Source organism: Loxodonta africana, chromosome 8 (genome assembly GCF_030014295.1).
Source record: "Loxodonta africana isolate mLoxAfr1 chromosome 8, mLoxAfr1.hap2, whole genome shotgun sequence".
Classification (NCBI taxonomy): Eukaryota; Metazoa; Chordata; class Mammalia; order Proboscidea; family Elephantidae; genus Loxodonta; species Loxodonta africana.
In genome coordinates this window covers 62,181,101-62,195,519 of record NC_087349.1, presented here as the reverse complement: position 1 = coordinate 62,195,519, position 14,419 = coordinate 62,181,101, and the positions used below count along the sequence as shown (strand labels likewise).

General features: G+C 41.3%; 1 protein-coding gene across 1 annotated transcript in view; it reads left to right on the top strand.

Annotated features, from left to right (window-relative positions):
• The first annotated feature begins 755 nt into the window (after positions 1-755).
• Positions 756-14,419, top strand: part of TMBIM7 (protein lifeguard 1) — a 34,444-nt gene continuing 20,780 nt past the window's right edge. Inside the window, exons 1-6 of the mRNA XM_023544428.2 lie at positions 756-1,435; positions 7,236-7,314; positions 9,109-9,162; positions 9,813-9,903; positions 13,233-13,270; positions 13,353-13,440. Coding sequence (XP_023400196.1) covers positions 1,162-1,435; positions 7,236-7,314; positions 9,109-9,162; positions 9,813-9,903; positions 13,233-13,270; positions 13,353-13,440 — 624 coding nt within the window. The 5' untranslated portion in view covers positions 756-1,161. The remainder of the gene's footprint in view (positions 1,436-7,235; positions 7,315-9,108; positions 9,163-9,812; positions 9,904-13,232; positions 13,271-13,352; positions 13,441-14,419) is intronic.

Genomic DNA, 14,419 nt, shown 5'->3' with positions numbered 1-14,419 from the left:
TCAGCCTCACTGTGCTAAAATCAAGGTCTCCTTTCTAGAGGCTCTAAAGGAGAATTGTTTTATTTCCTTTTCCTGCTTTTAGAGGCTTCCTGCATTCCTTGGCTCATGGTCCTTTCCTCCGTCTTCAAAGCCAGCGATTGCATCCTTCCTGCCTCTGCTTCTGTCATCATGTCTCCTTTTCTGACTCTGACCCTCCTGCTTCCCTTTTATAAGCCTGATCATAAGGATCCTTGTGATTATCTTGGGCCCACCTGGGTAATCCAGGATAATCTCACCATCTCAAGATCCTTAACTTTATCACATTTGCAAGCCCCTTTCTCACCGGCACTGGGTTTTTGCCATGTAAGGTAACATATTCACAGGTTCCAGGGATTAGTATGTGAACATCTTTGGGAGGCCATTGTTCTGCCTGCCACACCCATGACCTCCAGGATAAAGTCCAGGCTCCTTAATTTCTCTTGCTAGTCCCTCAGTAACCTGCCCCCACTACCCCTCTGGCTAACCTCTTTCTACTCTCCCCTTCAAGCTTTCTGCTCTGGCCACATGAACTTCTGTCAGTTTTTGAAAACTGTACTCTCTGCTTTCTCCAGTCTTGGTCTAGGCTGGTTCCTCTGCCTGGGATAATCTTTCCCCACCTCTTCACTTGGTTAATTCCTACTTATCTTCCAGCCTTAGCTTAAACCTCACTCTCTTCTGGAAGCTTTCAACAATCTCACCCACTCCCAGCATCTTCCCTCAGATTTTGTTACAGGATATCATAGCACCTTCCATTATCTCTGGCCTTGCTCTTGTCAATTTTTATATCATTGCTTGTTTATCTTCTCTTCTAAACTGTGAGCTGTTTGAGGGTGGAGATGACAACGGAAGCTCCATGCTTTCCACATAAGAGGGGACTTATTAACTCCTCGTTACATGAATTTGTAGTAATACTAATTTCATAACAAACTGCAAAGTATTTTACTCCACAGGCCTCATCTTACAAATATTTATTGGTCATTCACTCAACAAATACCTATTAGGCACTGACTCAATAAATACAGAGCAAAGGCAGTTAAAATTAAGAAAAAAAAATATCTAATTGTTATAAAGATTCTAAGATTGTAGCAGTATGATCATAAAGACATAAATAACAATTCTTTCCTTCCCTACCTCCCCAGGAAGATGAACTTAGAGGTCAGTGAACCAATAGACTTTAGTTCTGGAGATCACCTATATCTGATTCGGAAAGCAGCAGATCATGAAAATTCCCAGCCCAAATCTGATCAGCATGACACACCCTCACCTTCAGGAAGGCCAAAACAAACTCCTAGGAATCCTCAATCGAAGACTGGTGAACGACCAGGTGTCTATGTGATACAAATTTCAGATGACAGCACCCCAGAACACAGCAGTACAAATGCATCTGGCCCATTCGCAGATGCATCTGTCCGCAGAGGTGAGAATAAAGAAATTATCTTTTTGGAAGAGAAAAACAAATATTGTCTTATAAAGTTTCTGCAGAGTAGATTGTCAGAAAGATTTAGTTTTGCTTTTGGGTTTTCCTAGTCATGTTTTACGAAGAAACATGTAGGGCTGTTCTAGTAGACTGCCCCAAGTTGTCCAGGGCCTTCAGAAACTCATAATGGTGGGTAATTTTTAGTTTTCTCAGGAAATAGGAATTAGCTGTTGGTTGTAGAATGTCTTCACCTACATACCAGGTAATACCATAATGTTGGCTTTGGTTTCGAAAAGTATTAATTCAGTGTTCTAAATATTAATTCCGTATAAGTTAGGAAACACGTTCAGCTGTATCAGAAACCTAAAAAAACTGTGGCCTAAACAAATGAGAAGTTTTGTTTTTCCCTTATAAAATATGAAGTTTGGGGGTAGGCAGTTCAAGGCTAATGCCTCAGGCCCCTGGTGTTCACTGGGACCTAGGCTCTTTTGAGCTGCCACTCTGATCCCTTAGGCCCTCTTAGGGTCTGGATAACTCGAAGGAGGACTACGAACTTTGCGGGTCCATTGCTGTCTCCCTGTGACCCCCCACCCTCTATCATGTGGGTGGAAAGATGCCTCTGGAGCTCCAACTTTCCAGATAGGAAGAAAAGAAAGGCCAACAGCCAAGCTAATCAAGGGCCAAGGCAGGATCACAACACTGACAACTCCAGGGGGCGCCATTCATAGATAGGTGCCTTGAGAACGAGCCAAATCTGACCCCTTTTCAGAGGCTTTCCCAGAAACCACACACAAGAGTTTCCAATTACGTATCATTGGCCCTACTTGTGTCACATGGCCACCTCTATCTGTAGTGTTTCAGCTGGGCCCATTCCCATCCTTAACAAGATCTGGGTTTGATAGTCAGGAAGCTGGGGAGAGTGGATGTCAGTAACTAGCAGCCTCTGCCACAGGTGCCCACACTTTCTGGGGTATTGCACAAGGAAAATATTATTGCATTTAGTTCTTACAGCAACCCTATAAATTAAGTAGTATTATTGCCATTTTGCAGATGAGGCAAAGAGGCTTAATATGGTATCGCTGCATGAAAAATACTGTAAAGCCTCCTCGCCAATATTAGAGTCAGTTATTTGTATCTACCTCTTCTGTAGGGCAGAGGCTGCCCCCACCCCTACCCCTTTAAATTGTATAGTATGTAAGAAAGATGAAAGTGCTATGGAAAAAAAAAGGAAAAGTAGAGCAGCATAATGGAGTTATGGGGGTGGGGATTACAATTTTTTAAAGTAGATTTTTTGAGATGTAATTTTTGTGGTTAGTTGCCATCAAGTCGATTCTGACTCGTGGCAACGCCAGGATATAATTTATGTACCATAAAATTCACCCTTTTCGGTGCACAATTCAATGGTTTTTAGTATATTTCCAGAGTCGTGCAGCTATCACCACAGTCTACTTTAAGAGCATTTTCATCACCCCCAAAAGAAACCTATTGGCAATCACTTCCCTGCTGCTTCCACCGTCAAACCCCCAGAAACCATTAGTCTGCTTTCTGTCTCTATGAATTTGCCTATTATGGACATTTCATATAAATGAAATCGTACAATATGTAATCTTTTGTGATTGGCTTTTTTTACTTAGTATAATGTTTTCAAGGTTCCTGCATGCATTATTCCTGAATAATATTCCATTGCCTGAATGTACCACATTTTGTTTCTCCATTCATCAGTTGGTGAACATTTAGGTCGTTTCCACTTTTTGGCTAGTATGACTAATGCTGCTATAAACATTTATATACACGTTTTTGGGTAGACATACGTTTTCCTCTCTCTTGGGTAGACACCCAGAAGTGGAGTTGCTGAGCTGTATGGTAACTGCCAAACTTTTCTAAAGTGGCTGCACCTTTTTACATTCCCACCAACAATGTATGAGGGTTTCTGTGTCTTCATATCCTCATCAACACTTGTTATTGTCTGACTTTTTTTGTTTGTTTTTATTGTGCTTTAAATGAAAGCTTACAACTCAAGCTAATTTCTCATTCAAAAATTTATATACATAATCGTTTTGTGACATTGGTTGCAATCCCCATAATGTGATAGCAATTCTCCCCCATTCCACCCCAGGTTTCCTGTGTCCACTCGTCCAGTCCCTGTTCCTTCCTGCCTTCTTGTCCTATTTTAGGTCAGGAGCTCCCCATTTGGTCTCGTATATTTGATTGAACTAAGAAGCACATTCCTCACATGTGTTATTTTTTGTTTCATAAGCCTGTCTAATCTTTGTCTGAAAAGTGGGCTTTGGGAATGATTTCAGTTCTGGATTAACACAGCGTCTGGGGGCCATAGTTTTGGGGGTTGTCTGACTCTTGTACTCTAGATGAAGGTTTACAGAACAGACTGGCTTCTCATTAGACAGTTAGTACACATATTGTTTTGTGACATTGGCTACCAGTCCCACAACATGTCAACACTCTCCCTTTTTATCTTGGGTTCCCTATTACCATCTTTCCTGCACCCTCCTGCCTTCTAGTCCTTGCCCTTGGGTTGGTGTGCCCCTTTCGTCTCTCTCTTTTTTTTTTTTGTGGGCCAGTCTCATCTTTGGCTGAAGGTTGAACCTCAGGAGTGACTTCATTACTGAGCTAAAAATGTGTCCAGGGGGCACACTCTTGGGGTTTCTGCAGTCTCTGTCAGACCAGTAAATCTGGTCTTTGTGAGTTAGAATTTTGTTCTACATTTTTCTCCAGCTGTGTCCAGGACCACCTATTGTGATCCCTGTCAGAGCAGTCAGTGGTGGTAGCCAGACACCATCTGGTTGTGCTGGACTCAGCCTGGTGGAGGCTGTGGTAGTTGTGGTCCATTAGTCCTTTGGACTAATCTTTCTGTTGTGTCTTTGGTTTTCTTCATTCTCCCTTGCTCCAGATGGGGTGAAACCACCAGGCACCATCAAGTTGTGCTGGACTCAGCCTGGTGGAGGCTGTGGTAGTTGTGGTCCACTAGTCCTTTGGACGAATCTTTCTGTTGTGTCTTTGGTTTTCTTCATTCTCCCTTGCTCCAGATGGGGTGAAACCACTGAAGTATCTTAGATGCCCGCTCACAAGATTTTAAGACACCATTGTTGTCTGACTTTTTGACTATAGTCATTGTAGTATCTGAAGGGATAGGTCATTGTATTTTAATTTGCATTCCCCTAATGACTAATGTTTTGGGAGATAGATGTGGCAGTCTGCTTGCATAAGGATTTACAACCTTGGAAACCCTAAAGGGCAGTTCTACTCTATCCTATAGGGTCGCTATGAGTCAGAGTCCGTTTGACGGCAATGGGTTTGGTTTTTCGGTTTTTAATGACTAATCATGAAGGCATCTCATTAGCCATTCACATATCTTCTTTGGAGAAATGTCTACTCAAGTCTTTTTGCCCTTTTAAAAAATAAATGATCATTTTGTTTTCTCTAATTATTCTGTGGATTTCCTGGGCTTAGCCAGGCAGACCTACTGCTAATTTTATTCGGGGTCTTTCATACAGTTACAATCAGATGTTGACTGGGGCTACAGTGGCCATTATGGCTCCCTCACATGTCTGGCAGTTGGTGTGGATTGTTAGTTCCCTTCTTGTGGCTTGAGTGTCTCACCACATGGCAGCTGGGTCCCAGGAAGGAGTGTACCAGGTGGACAAGCCCCAGTATGCAAGCGGCTTAGCAAATATTTGCTTGGATCACATATGCTAATGTCCCATTATCCAAAGAAAGTCATGTGGCCAAGTCCAGCGTCAATGTGAGAGGACACTACACAGGCTCTCCCCATTTTTGATTATGTTATTTGTCTTCTTGTTATTGAGTTATAAGATTTCTTTATATACCCTGGATACAAGTCCATTATCAGATATACCTTGTAAATACTGTGTTTTCTTCCAGCTGTGGGTTGTTGTCTCACTTTTTTAGAAGTGTCATTTGATGCACAAATATTTTTAATTTTGATGAAGTCCAATTTATCTGTTTTTTTTTTCTTTTGCTGCTTGCGTTTAGGTGCCTAAGAAATCATTGCCTAATCCATGATCATTAAGATTTATACTTTCTTTTTTATAGTTTTAACTCTTACGTTTATGTCTATGATTCATCTTGAATTAATTTTTGTGTATAGAATGAAGATGTCCAAATTCATCATTTTGTGGTGGATAGCCAGTTGTCTCAGCACTATTTGTTGAAAAGATTATTCTTTCCTCATTGAATTGTCTTGGTACCTTTGTTAAAAATTAATTGATCATAAATGTAAAACTTTCTTTTGGACTGTCAGTTCTATTCTATTGAGCTATATGCCTATCCCTAAGAGTTGGGACATTCAATTTTTATTCCCTCATAGTCTTCAGCATTTAGTAGGTGCCCAATTTATGTTGGGTAAATGAATGTTTTAATGCGGCAGCACACATTTGGGTGTTCTGGTTTTTGATTCAGATAGCTCAGACCCATATTTTTGTTGTCACGCTTCCTATACACAGAAATAGTCCAGCAAAAGGACACAGTTGGGTACCCTATACCCCTTGCTATCGAACTGATTCCAACTCATAGCAACCCTATAGGACAGAGTGGAACTGCCCCATAGGGTTTCCAAGGAGCACCTTGTGGATTCGAACTGCCAACCTTTTGGTTAGCAGCCATAGCTCTTAACCATTATGCCACCAGGGTTTCCCATTTGTCATTAGGGAAATGGAAATCAAAACCATAATGAGATACCACCTCACCCCCGCTAGAATGCTTGTTATCAGAAAAATAGAAAATAACAAGTGTTGGTGACTATGTGGAGAAACTGAAACCCTCATCCATTGCTCCAAAGTGAACTCATTGCTGTAGAGTCGATTCCAACTCATAGCAACCCTATAGGACAGAGTAGGGCTGCCCCATACAGTTTCCAAGGAGCACCTGATGGATTTGAACGGCCGACCTTTCGGTTAGCAGCCAAACTCTTAACCACTATGCCACCAGGGTTTCCTACCCATTGCTAGTGGGAATGTAAAATGGTATAACTATTGTGGAACACAGTTTGGCAGTTCTTCAGAATCACCATATGACCCAACAATTCCGCTTCTATGTATATACCCAAAAGGTTTGGAAGCAAGAACTCAAACAGATACTTCTTCACTAATGTTAATAGAATCATTATTCATAATAGCTAAAGAGTGGAAACAACCCAAGTGTTTGTCAACAGATAAATGGTTAACAAAATGTGATATAGCCATACAATAGAATATTATTCATCCATAAAGAGAAAAGAAGTTCTGATATAACCTATGACGTGGATGAATCTTGAAAACATTATGCTGAGGGAAATAAGTCAGAGAAAAGAACAAATCGTCTTATTGCCTGAATAAGTCAGACAAAAGGACAAAATTACATATTTATAGGTAATATAAAACCTATATGAAACACCTAGAATAGGCAAATGCATAGAAATTAATTAGTGGTTACCAGGGAGTGCTGGGGGAAAGGGGATGGAAAGTTATTGCCTAACAGGCATTGAGTTTCTGATTAGGGTGATGAAAAACATTTGGAAATGGATAGCGGTGATGGTTGCACAACATGAAGAATGTAGTATCACTGAACCATAGACTTTAAAACGGTCAAAACGATAAATGTTTTGTTCTATACATTTTACCATAATAAAATAAAAGAAATACAAGAAAAATTTCCTTTAACGAGCACCAGAAATGCTTTATTACTAAAGATTTCTTAGACTAAAAAAAAAATAGTTTATTACATTTATACTTTTGCTCTTGAATATTTATTTGTGTCATAAGAAATAATGTTTCTATCTCCTTAGCTTTCATTAGAAAAGTATTCCTCCTCCTGACAGTGCAGTTGCTTGTCACTGGCGCAATTATTAGCGTGTTTCTTTTCTGGTAAGTCTTTATTAAACCAAACCCATTGCCATCAAGTTGATTCCAACTCACAGGGACCATATAAACCAAAACTCCATTGCTGTCAAGTTAATTCTGACTTATACCGATCCTACAGGACAGAGTAAAACTGCCCCATAGGGTTTCCAAGGCTGCAAATCTTTGGGGAAGCAGATGGGTACATCTTTCTCCCATGGAGAGGCTGGTAGGTTTGAACTGCCCACCTTTTGGTTGGCAGCCAAGCGCTTTAACCACTGCATCACTGTGGCTCTTAGAAGTCTTTATTACTGGTGTAGAATTAAATGTTAGAATGTTCAAATTAATTATTATTGAATTAGCTTGATTTAATTTTGATCATTTAAAAAACCTTGTCTTTTGTCTAAATTAATTTTTATTGTGCTTTAAGTGAAAGTTTACAAATCAGGTCAGTCTCTCATACAAAAATTTACATACGCCTTGCCATACACTCCTAATTTCTCTCCCTCCAATGAGACAGCACAGTTCTTCCCTCCACTTTCTGTCCTCGTGTCCATTTGGGTAGCTTCTGGCCCCCTCTGTCCTCTCATCTTCCCTCCAGACAGGAGATGCCAACATTGTCCATTTGATCCAAGAAGCTCGTTCTTCACCAGTATGATTTTCCATTTTTTTATTCCAGTCCAATCCCTGTCTGAAGAGTTGGCTTTGGGAATGGTTCCTGTCCTGGGCTAACAGGTCTGGGGACCAAGCCTCTGGGGTCCCTCCAGTCCCAGCCTGACCATTAAGTCTGGTCTTTTTACGAGAATTTGGGGTCTGCATCCCACTGCTCTCCTGCTCCCTCAGGGTTTCTCTGTTGAGTTCCCTGTCAGGGCAGTCATCGGTTGTGGCCAGGCACCATCTAGCTCTTCTGGTCTCAGGGTGATGTAGTCTCTGGTTTATGTGGTCCTTTCTGTCTCTTTGTCTCTTTTTTCTTAGTCAGTCACAGGAGATAGTATTTCTTTGAAAGTTCTTGCATGGCACAAATGACTTCTAGCCCACACCCAGAGGTGCGTTAGAAGATAGCCCAATCTGCTTCTGAAAGGTCACAGCCTTGAAAACCCTATGGAGCAGTTCTACTCTGCACACATGGGGTTGCCATGAGTTGCAGTTGACTGGACAGCAACTAACAACAACAACAGTATTTCTGTGGCTTTATTCTCCTGAGACAACTCCTAGACCACACAAAGTGTTGGTAGATTTCTAGAATGTTACTTCAACTTCCTAAGCCAAGAACTTTTTGTCTTACTCTTATTTTGGGCGCTATTTTCTTTTTTTAAGTTATCCCTGAGCTATTACACAGTTCAAATTGGATAAAGAAAAAATGCAAGACTGTAGAGGCCAGAACACTGTTAAGTTCAAAAATTACTAAGGGACTATGAACCATCACTGCTAAAACCCATTCTATGAAAATCTGTATTTACAAAGCAAATATATTAGAAGTTGATTTTTTTTTTTTTTTTTGCTTTGCACACGCATCAATCTCAGTATTTTTTTTTAAATAAAAACTTCACTAGGACGTTTGCATTTATCTAAGTTTGACTTACAACTTATGAATATATCCTTTTATGAATCTATTTAAAGAAGGAAGATGGTTATGTTCACTACTCTTCTGTCACTGATAACGAATCTTTTAGGGTTTCCCTCTTCTCATGATACTGTTTTAATTCTACTTAAGTATTACATTAGTTCGCAAAATATATCATTATTGTGAAAAACTATTTATTGTGTGAAACTATATATACATATATATTTTTATTAAAAAAAAATTTTTTTTTAAACCAGGAAGGCATTAAAAGCTTGGGTACTCCTGCACCCCTGGTTCACCTATGCACTTTTGTAAGTATTATTGGATTTCATAAAAAGCAATTCTTCTAATAGTTTGATTGAGGTTCTTTTACTGTGAAAAATGAGATAAAAGTGTAACATGCCTGAAATGACATTATAGATATGAAAAACAAAGGAGGTAGAGATGAGTGTGTATGTGTGTGTGTGTTACTGTAAAGGGGTAGCATTAAGGGGGATCGTTGTGTGAAATAGCTCTGAATTTTGACTGCAGGGGTGATTACATGAATCTACACTAGATTTGTGTCCTCGTTCTAGGACATAGAACTATGTACCTACACAGTACCAATGTCAATTTCCTGGTTTTGGTATTGTACTAGAAATATGTGAGAGGTGACCCTTGAGGGAAACTGGGTGAAGGGCACATGGGACATCTCTGTACTATCTTTGCAATTTCCTGTGAATCTATAGTTATTTCTAAATAAAAAAAACTTAAAAAAAAAAACAAAACAAAAACCCAGTAAGCCTTCTGTGGATGCCAACAAGAAAAGTCGATTTCAAAAGATTAAAAAAGGAAATGAGGGTAATATTTTTGTTTATAATACTTATTACCAAGTAATGTCATAATGTCATATAATGTTATATAATGTACATCACATAATGTAGTCATTGGAAGTAACATGAGATTTTAAATTATTCTTCAGGCCAGTGTTTTTTGTTATACTTTTTGTACTGGCTTGCTGTGGGGATATCCGTCGCCAGGTGCCTGCAAATTACATTCTCCTGGGATTGTTTGTAAGTAAACCTTGTTAACACCCATGCTAGCTGATCTCTGTAATATATTTTTGTCACATTATTAGATTTGTTCCTTTATATGTGGAAATTCTTCCTGTGGAATAATACAGATAGAAAATATTTGTGAGACATTGTCTTGGCTGACTTATGGTTGTAATGATGTAATAAACTTATGAGATAGTATCCACACCCTTTTAGTAAATTGGACAATTTGGGGATCCTGGGCTACTGCTTTGTGCGGGCCAACATGCCTCTATTAAGGCTGCATGGGGGACCCTTTCCCACGTCTGGGCTACATTTCAGGAACAGTTAATCTAACTGTTGCTGGACCTATTTAGGCTCAACAAACACATTTTTTAAAATAGTGTGTTCCACATTTAGTTCACAAACTCATGCGAGGAAAAGTAATTTTCTTAATTTTCCTAAAATGTACTTAATTTCTATTTCAAGTCCCACAGGGGACAGGAGCATTCTCTGAGCTCAGGTTCTCCCGTTTCCCTAACTTGCATCTCAGTCCAGGAGGGGTTTTTGAGCACCAGAGAGTTGGGGACGGGGAGCTTCTGGTCCTTGACTGTCGTCATTTACCCATGGTCTGGTTCCTGCTAGTCCGAAGCCTCTACCCACAAGGTCTCGCCACATCTGCCCTGCCCGTTTTCTGTCATTCAGGCCACTCTGGGTCACAGGAAACTGTGTGGCTCCCTTTCTCATGCCCTTTGGGACCCTGGGATCTTGCCAGCTCTCTGCAGGTACCTGGGGCACCCGTATTCCCTGAGCGTATCTGAATTTCTCTCATTTCACCCCTACCCCAACCTAGGGCTCAGCTCCCAGGAGGGTCTCAGGGCTCCTCCTGAGGGACTCATCAGCATCCCCCTTTTTGTGACTGTCTTTCTCCCACTTTCCTGGGTCAGATCAAACCTCTCACTTGCTGGAGGCAGCGGTCTCTCTGAAGTACACTGATAGTAACTCCTAGGGTGTTTTGCTTCTCTTGTGAAAATTCAGAACAGCCCCAGAAAGATTCAGGATAGTGCCCACAAATGATTTTTTTTGAGGGGAGTTTGCATTTTCTCCCAAGCAGCGTTAACCACCTCTTCATGTAAAAAACATTTATTTACCAATTGATTTATTCCTTATCTGGTTCCAAATCAGATTTAAGGTAACTTATAGAAATATCCCTCGTATAAGAAGATAAATTGATGAGGAAATCTGATGGAATGAAAAGTAAGAGCAGACTAGTAGATTGGTTGGTTGGTGCATAAGATACACTAAATCTTATATACTTCAGTGTGGTGGTCCCAGATTTGGTTCTGAGCTTTCTGGTGGCCAGACCAATGAAGGACACATGATGAGATTCTTAGCATTCACACAGTCCAGCGTCCATTGTGATTTATGTGTTGGGGAGAATAGCTTTCCCTAAGGCTGGAGAAGACTGGTTCTATGGTGCCCATAATCGGGCATTTTCTCAGCTGCCAGAGCATTGTGGGACGTTCCTTAGTGGGCTGGATATTGCCCAGGTGAGCAAGTGGGACCTCTGTTCCTGAAGTGAGAGAGCATGTACATCTTGATACAGAGGCCAACAGGTAGGAGGAAGGAATTATTTTTCCAGACATTTTTGAATATTTTATTTTTAAAATTTTCACGCTTGTTACAAGAAGAGATAAAAGTTACTGGTCTCAAAGGGAGGTTTTTTTTTTTGTTTGTTTTGTTTTTAACCTCAGAGCAGATAACAGCCTAAGAGAAGAAATATTCTAGAGGGGCAGAGCATTAGTTGTATTTTCTAGATTCAATGTCTTCCCCAAGGGTGAGGGAATATATGGAGAAAACCATTTCAGAATATGAATTGAGGGAAAAAAGGAAAACACATTCACTGAAGATAGCATGTGCCCTGTAGAATTTTGGCCCCTTGAGTCCATGCTCTGAGCTCTTGAAGTCGTCAGGCAGGTTTGGCTTCTAAGGCGTCTTGTTACTCACTTTTTTACTCTTCCAAAAACTGAAAGGCGGCTTCCAGCTCGAAATCAGTTTCCCCATTGATTCTCCCTCTTACGCACACACACACACACAGCCAGTGTCCCATGTGCTGCCAAAAATGAAGAAATATGAAGCAAGTGAGCTAGCAGAAGAGGATAAAAATTAATCATGGGAGGAAGGTTGGAAGCAAGCACTTTATTAAAGTATTATGTGTGAATTGGATAGATACATCTTTTCATACAATGGAAATAACAACTGTCTATTTTTTTTTTTTAGCTAAGCTTAACAAAGTAGAGAATCAGGCAATTATCCCTTGGGTTTGGGGAACCCAGGACTTCCCTGGATTCTAATTCTTCTCCAGCCTTTGATTCTGTGCTTAGTTGGCTAGCTGGAGTTCAAGCCCCTCTAGCAGTTCTGGCATTTCGGGTAGGATGTGCCTGCTCCGTTTCACTCCCTGAGTCTGCAGGATTCATTCCTGGCTCTCCTCGTAGATCAGCATGTCATTCAAGTCTCTGGATTTGCCCCTGACCTAGCATCTGACTGGCTTGGGCATTTCTTCAGGCCCTGGAACCATTGCTTACTGTAGTTCTCATGTGCTATGCCTGCTGGCCCCAATCCTGACTGTGGGCCTGGGCATGTCCTCCTTGCTTTTCTTGGCCTTATCTTCCAGCTACACTGCCTGCTGGCTCTCAGCAGTGCCTCTCACCCACACTGCACTCTGTCTGCAGAGCCCAGCATCCCAGCTCCATTTGGGCAACGGGAACCCTGGTCCATGCCCTCACACAGTCTCGCGTAGCCCCTGTCCTAGCCCTCAGTTGGCATCTACAGGTCCAGCTCCATGCTCTGTGGGTAACTGCCCTCCAGTCCCATGTCCTGGCACTGAGAAGTTCTCAACTCTCCTCCCATGTCTAAGGTCTTAGGAGAAATATTGCTTTTTTTTTTCTTACTCGGGCACTATGGAAAGGGCCAGTAGTGAAACTGTTGGTGAAACACTACTAGAAATAGCATATCCTGGCCTGATACTATGTGGATGGCCCCACTTAATGATGACAATATGATTTCCACAGTCATAATTAATACACATTTAATTCACCGAATATGTTGAAAGTCACCATTGTGTTCTAAGAAAATTTTACTAACAAAAGAATTTGCTCTTATCAGTTTTCGAGAGTATGTTAAGGAAATGTTTAGTTCGTCTACTTCTCACAACCACCCTGTAGCTTTGTGCGCTAGGGCTGTGCATACTCGCCATTGCTCCCTAGACCTGCACAGACTCACAGGCCTTAAATCACCTCCTCAGGATCTGGGCTTCTGCCTCACACCTCGGGAATCAGCTCCTGACTTACTGTGAATTTTGTTTTTAGACAATTCTTCAAGGTCTGCTGCTAGGAGCCGTATCAGTGTAAGTCTTTGATACACATTTCCTTTGTTTGTATGCTTTTCTTTGAGTTTATTTGGACAGTAACCACAGTCTCTGGTTTTAGTTTCTATAATGCCGAGGAAGTGTTATGGGCAACAGGAGCCACTGCTCTGGTGACGTTAGCGCTCACTTTATTTGCTGTACAAACAAAAGTACGTATTATTAAAGCAGATTTCCGTCACAAGGGAGGTACTGAGATATCTTCCTTTGTCCCTTGCCCCTTTTCTCTGCTGTCCTGTGGGCCTCATATCCATGGTTCTCTTGCTGCCGGCTTCCCATTGGGTTTGACCATTGGGGACCCCTAGCCAGACATTATCGGGAAGGAGGAGAGAGGTAGGGATACTTACTTCCATGGCGTCCTCCCAACAAGTTCCCCGTGTGCTAGCTGTGTTCCTTAACCAACATTCACTGCTCATCTCAAGGCAGCCAATTCAATACAATTATCTACTTCTGGGTTCCGGTAACTGCTCTTTCTCCTCTTCCTTGGGCCTGTGGTGTGCTATTGTGTCAATTCTGATTCATAGCAACCCTAAGGACACAGTAGAACTGCCCCATAGGATTTCCTGGGCTGTATTCTAACAGATGGGGCCGTGGTGCAGTGGGAAGAGCTACTGCTGCTAACCAAAAGGGAGGGTGGCAGTTGAATCCACCAGCCACTCCTTGGAAACCCTATAGGGCACTTCTACTCTGTCCTACAGGGTCGCTATGAGTCGGAATCAACTCGTCAGCAAATTTTTTTTTTTTTTTTAATCTAAGAGAAGCATATCACCAGACTTTTCCCTTAGCAGCCAATTACTTAATCCTTGTGCCACCGGGGCTCCTTTTCTTTGGGACTAGGAGCAGTAATAGCTCTCTTGCTCCTAGTCTAGGTTACTGCACTGCCCCTTATGGTTCCCCTACTGGAACACTTTGTATATAGTTCCTTTATAAGTAAACCCTCCTCTAAGCTTCCTGTTTGAGTGCTCCATGTGTTCCTCCTGTGCCCCTGACTGATAGAGGGAGTTTAAAAATGAGCAAGTTATACTATAGTTTACCAGGGTTCAAAAGTGCCACGGTTTCCCAGGGAATATCATATAATTTGGGACTATTCCTTTTTAATTATGAGTCTCCAACCATAAGATAGATGGGCAT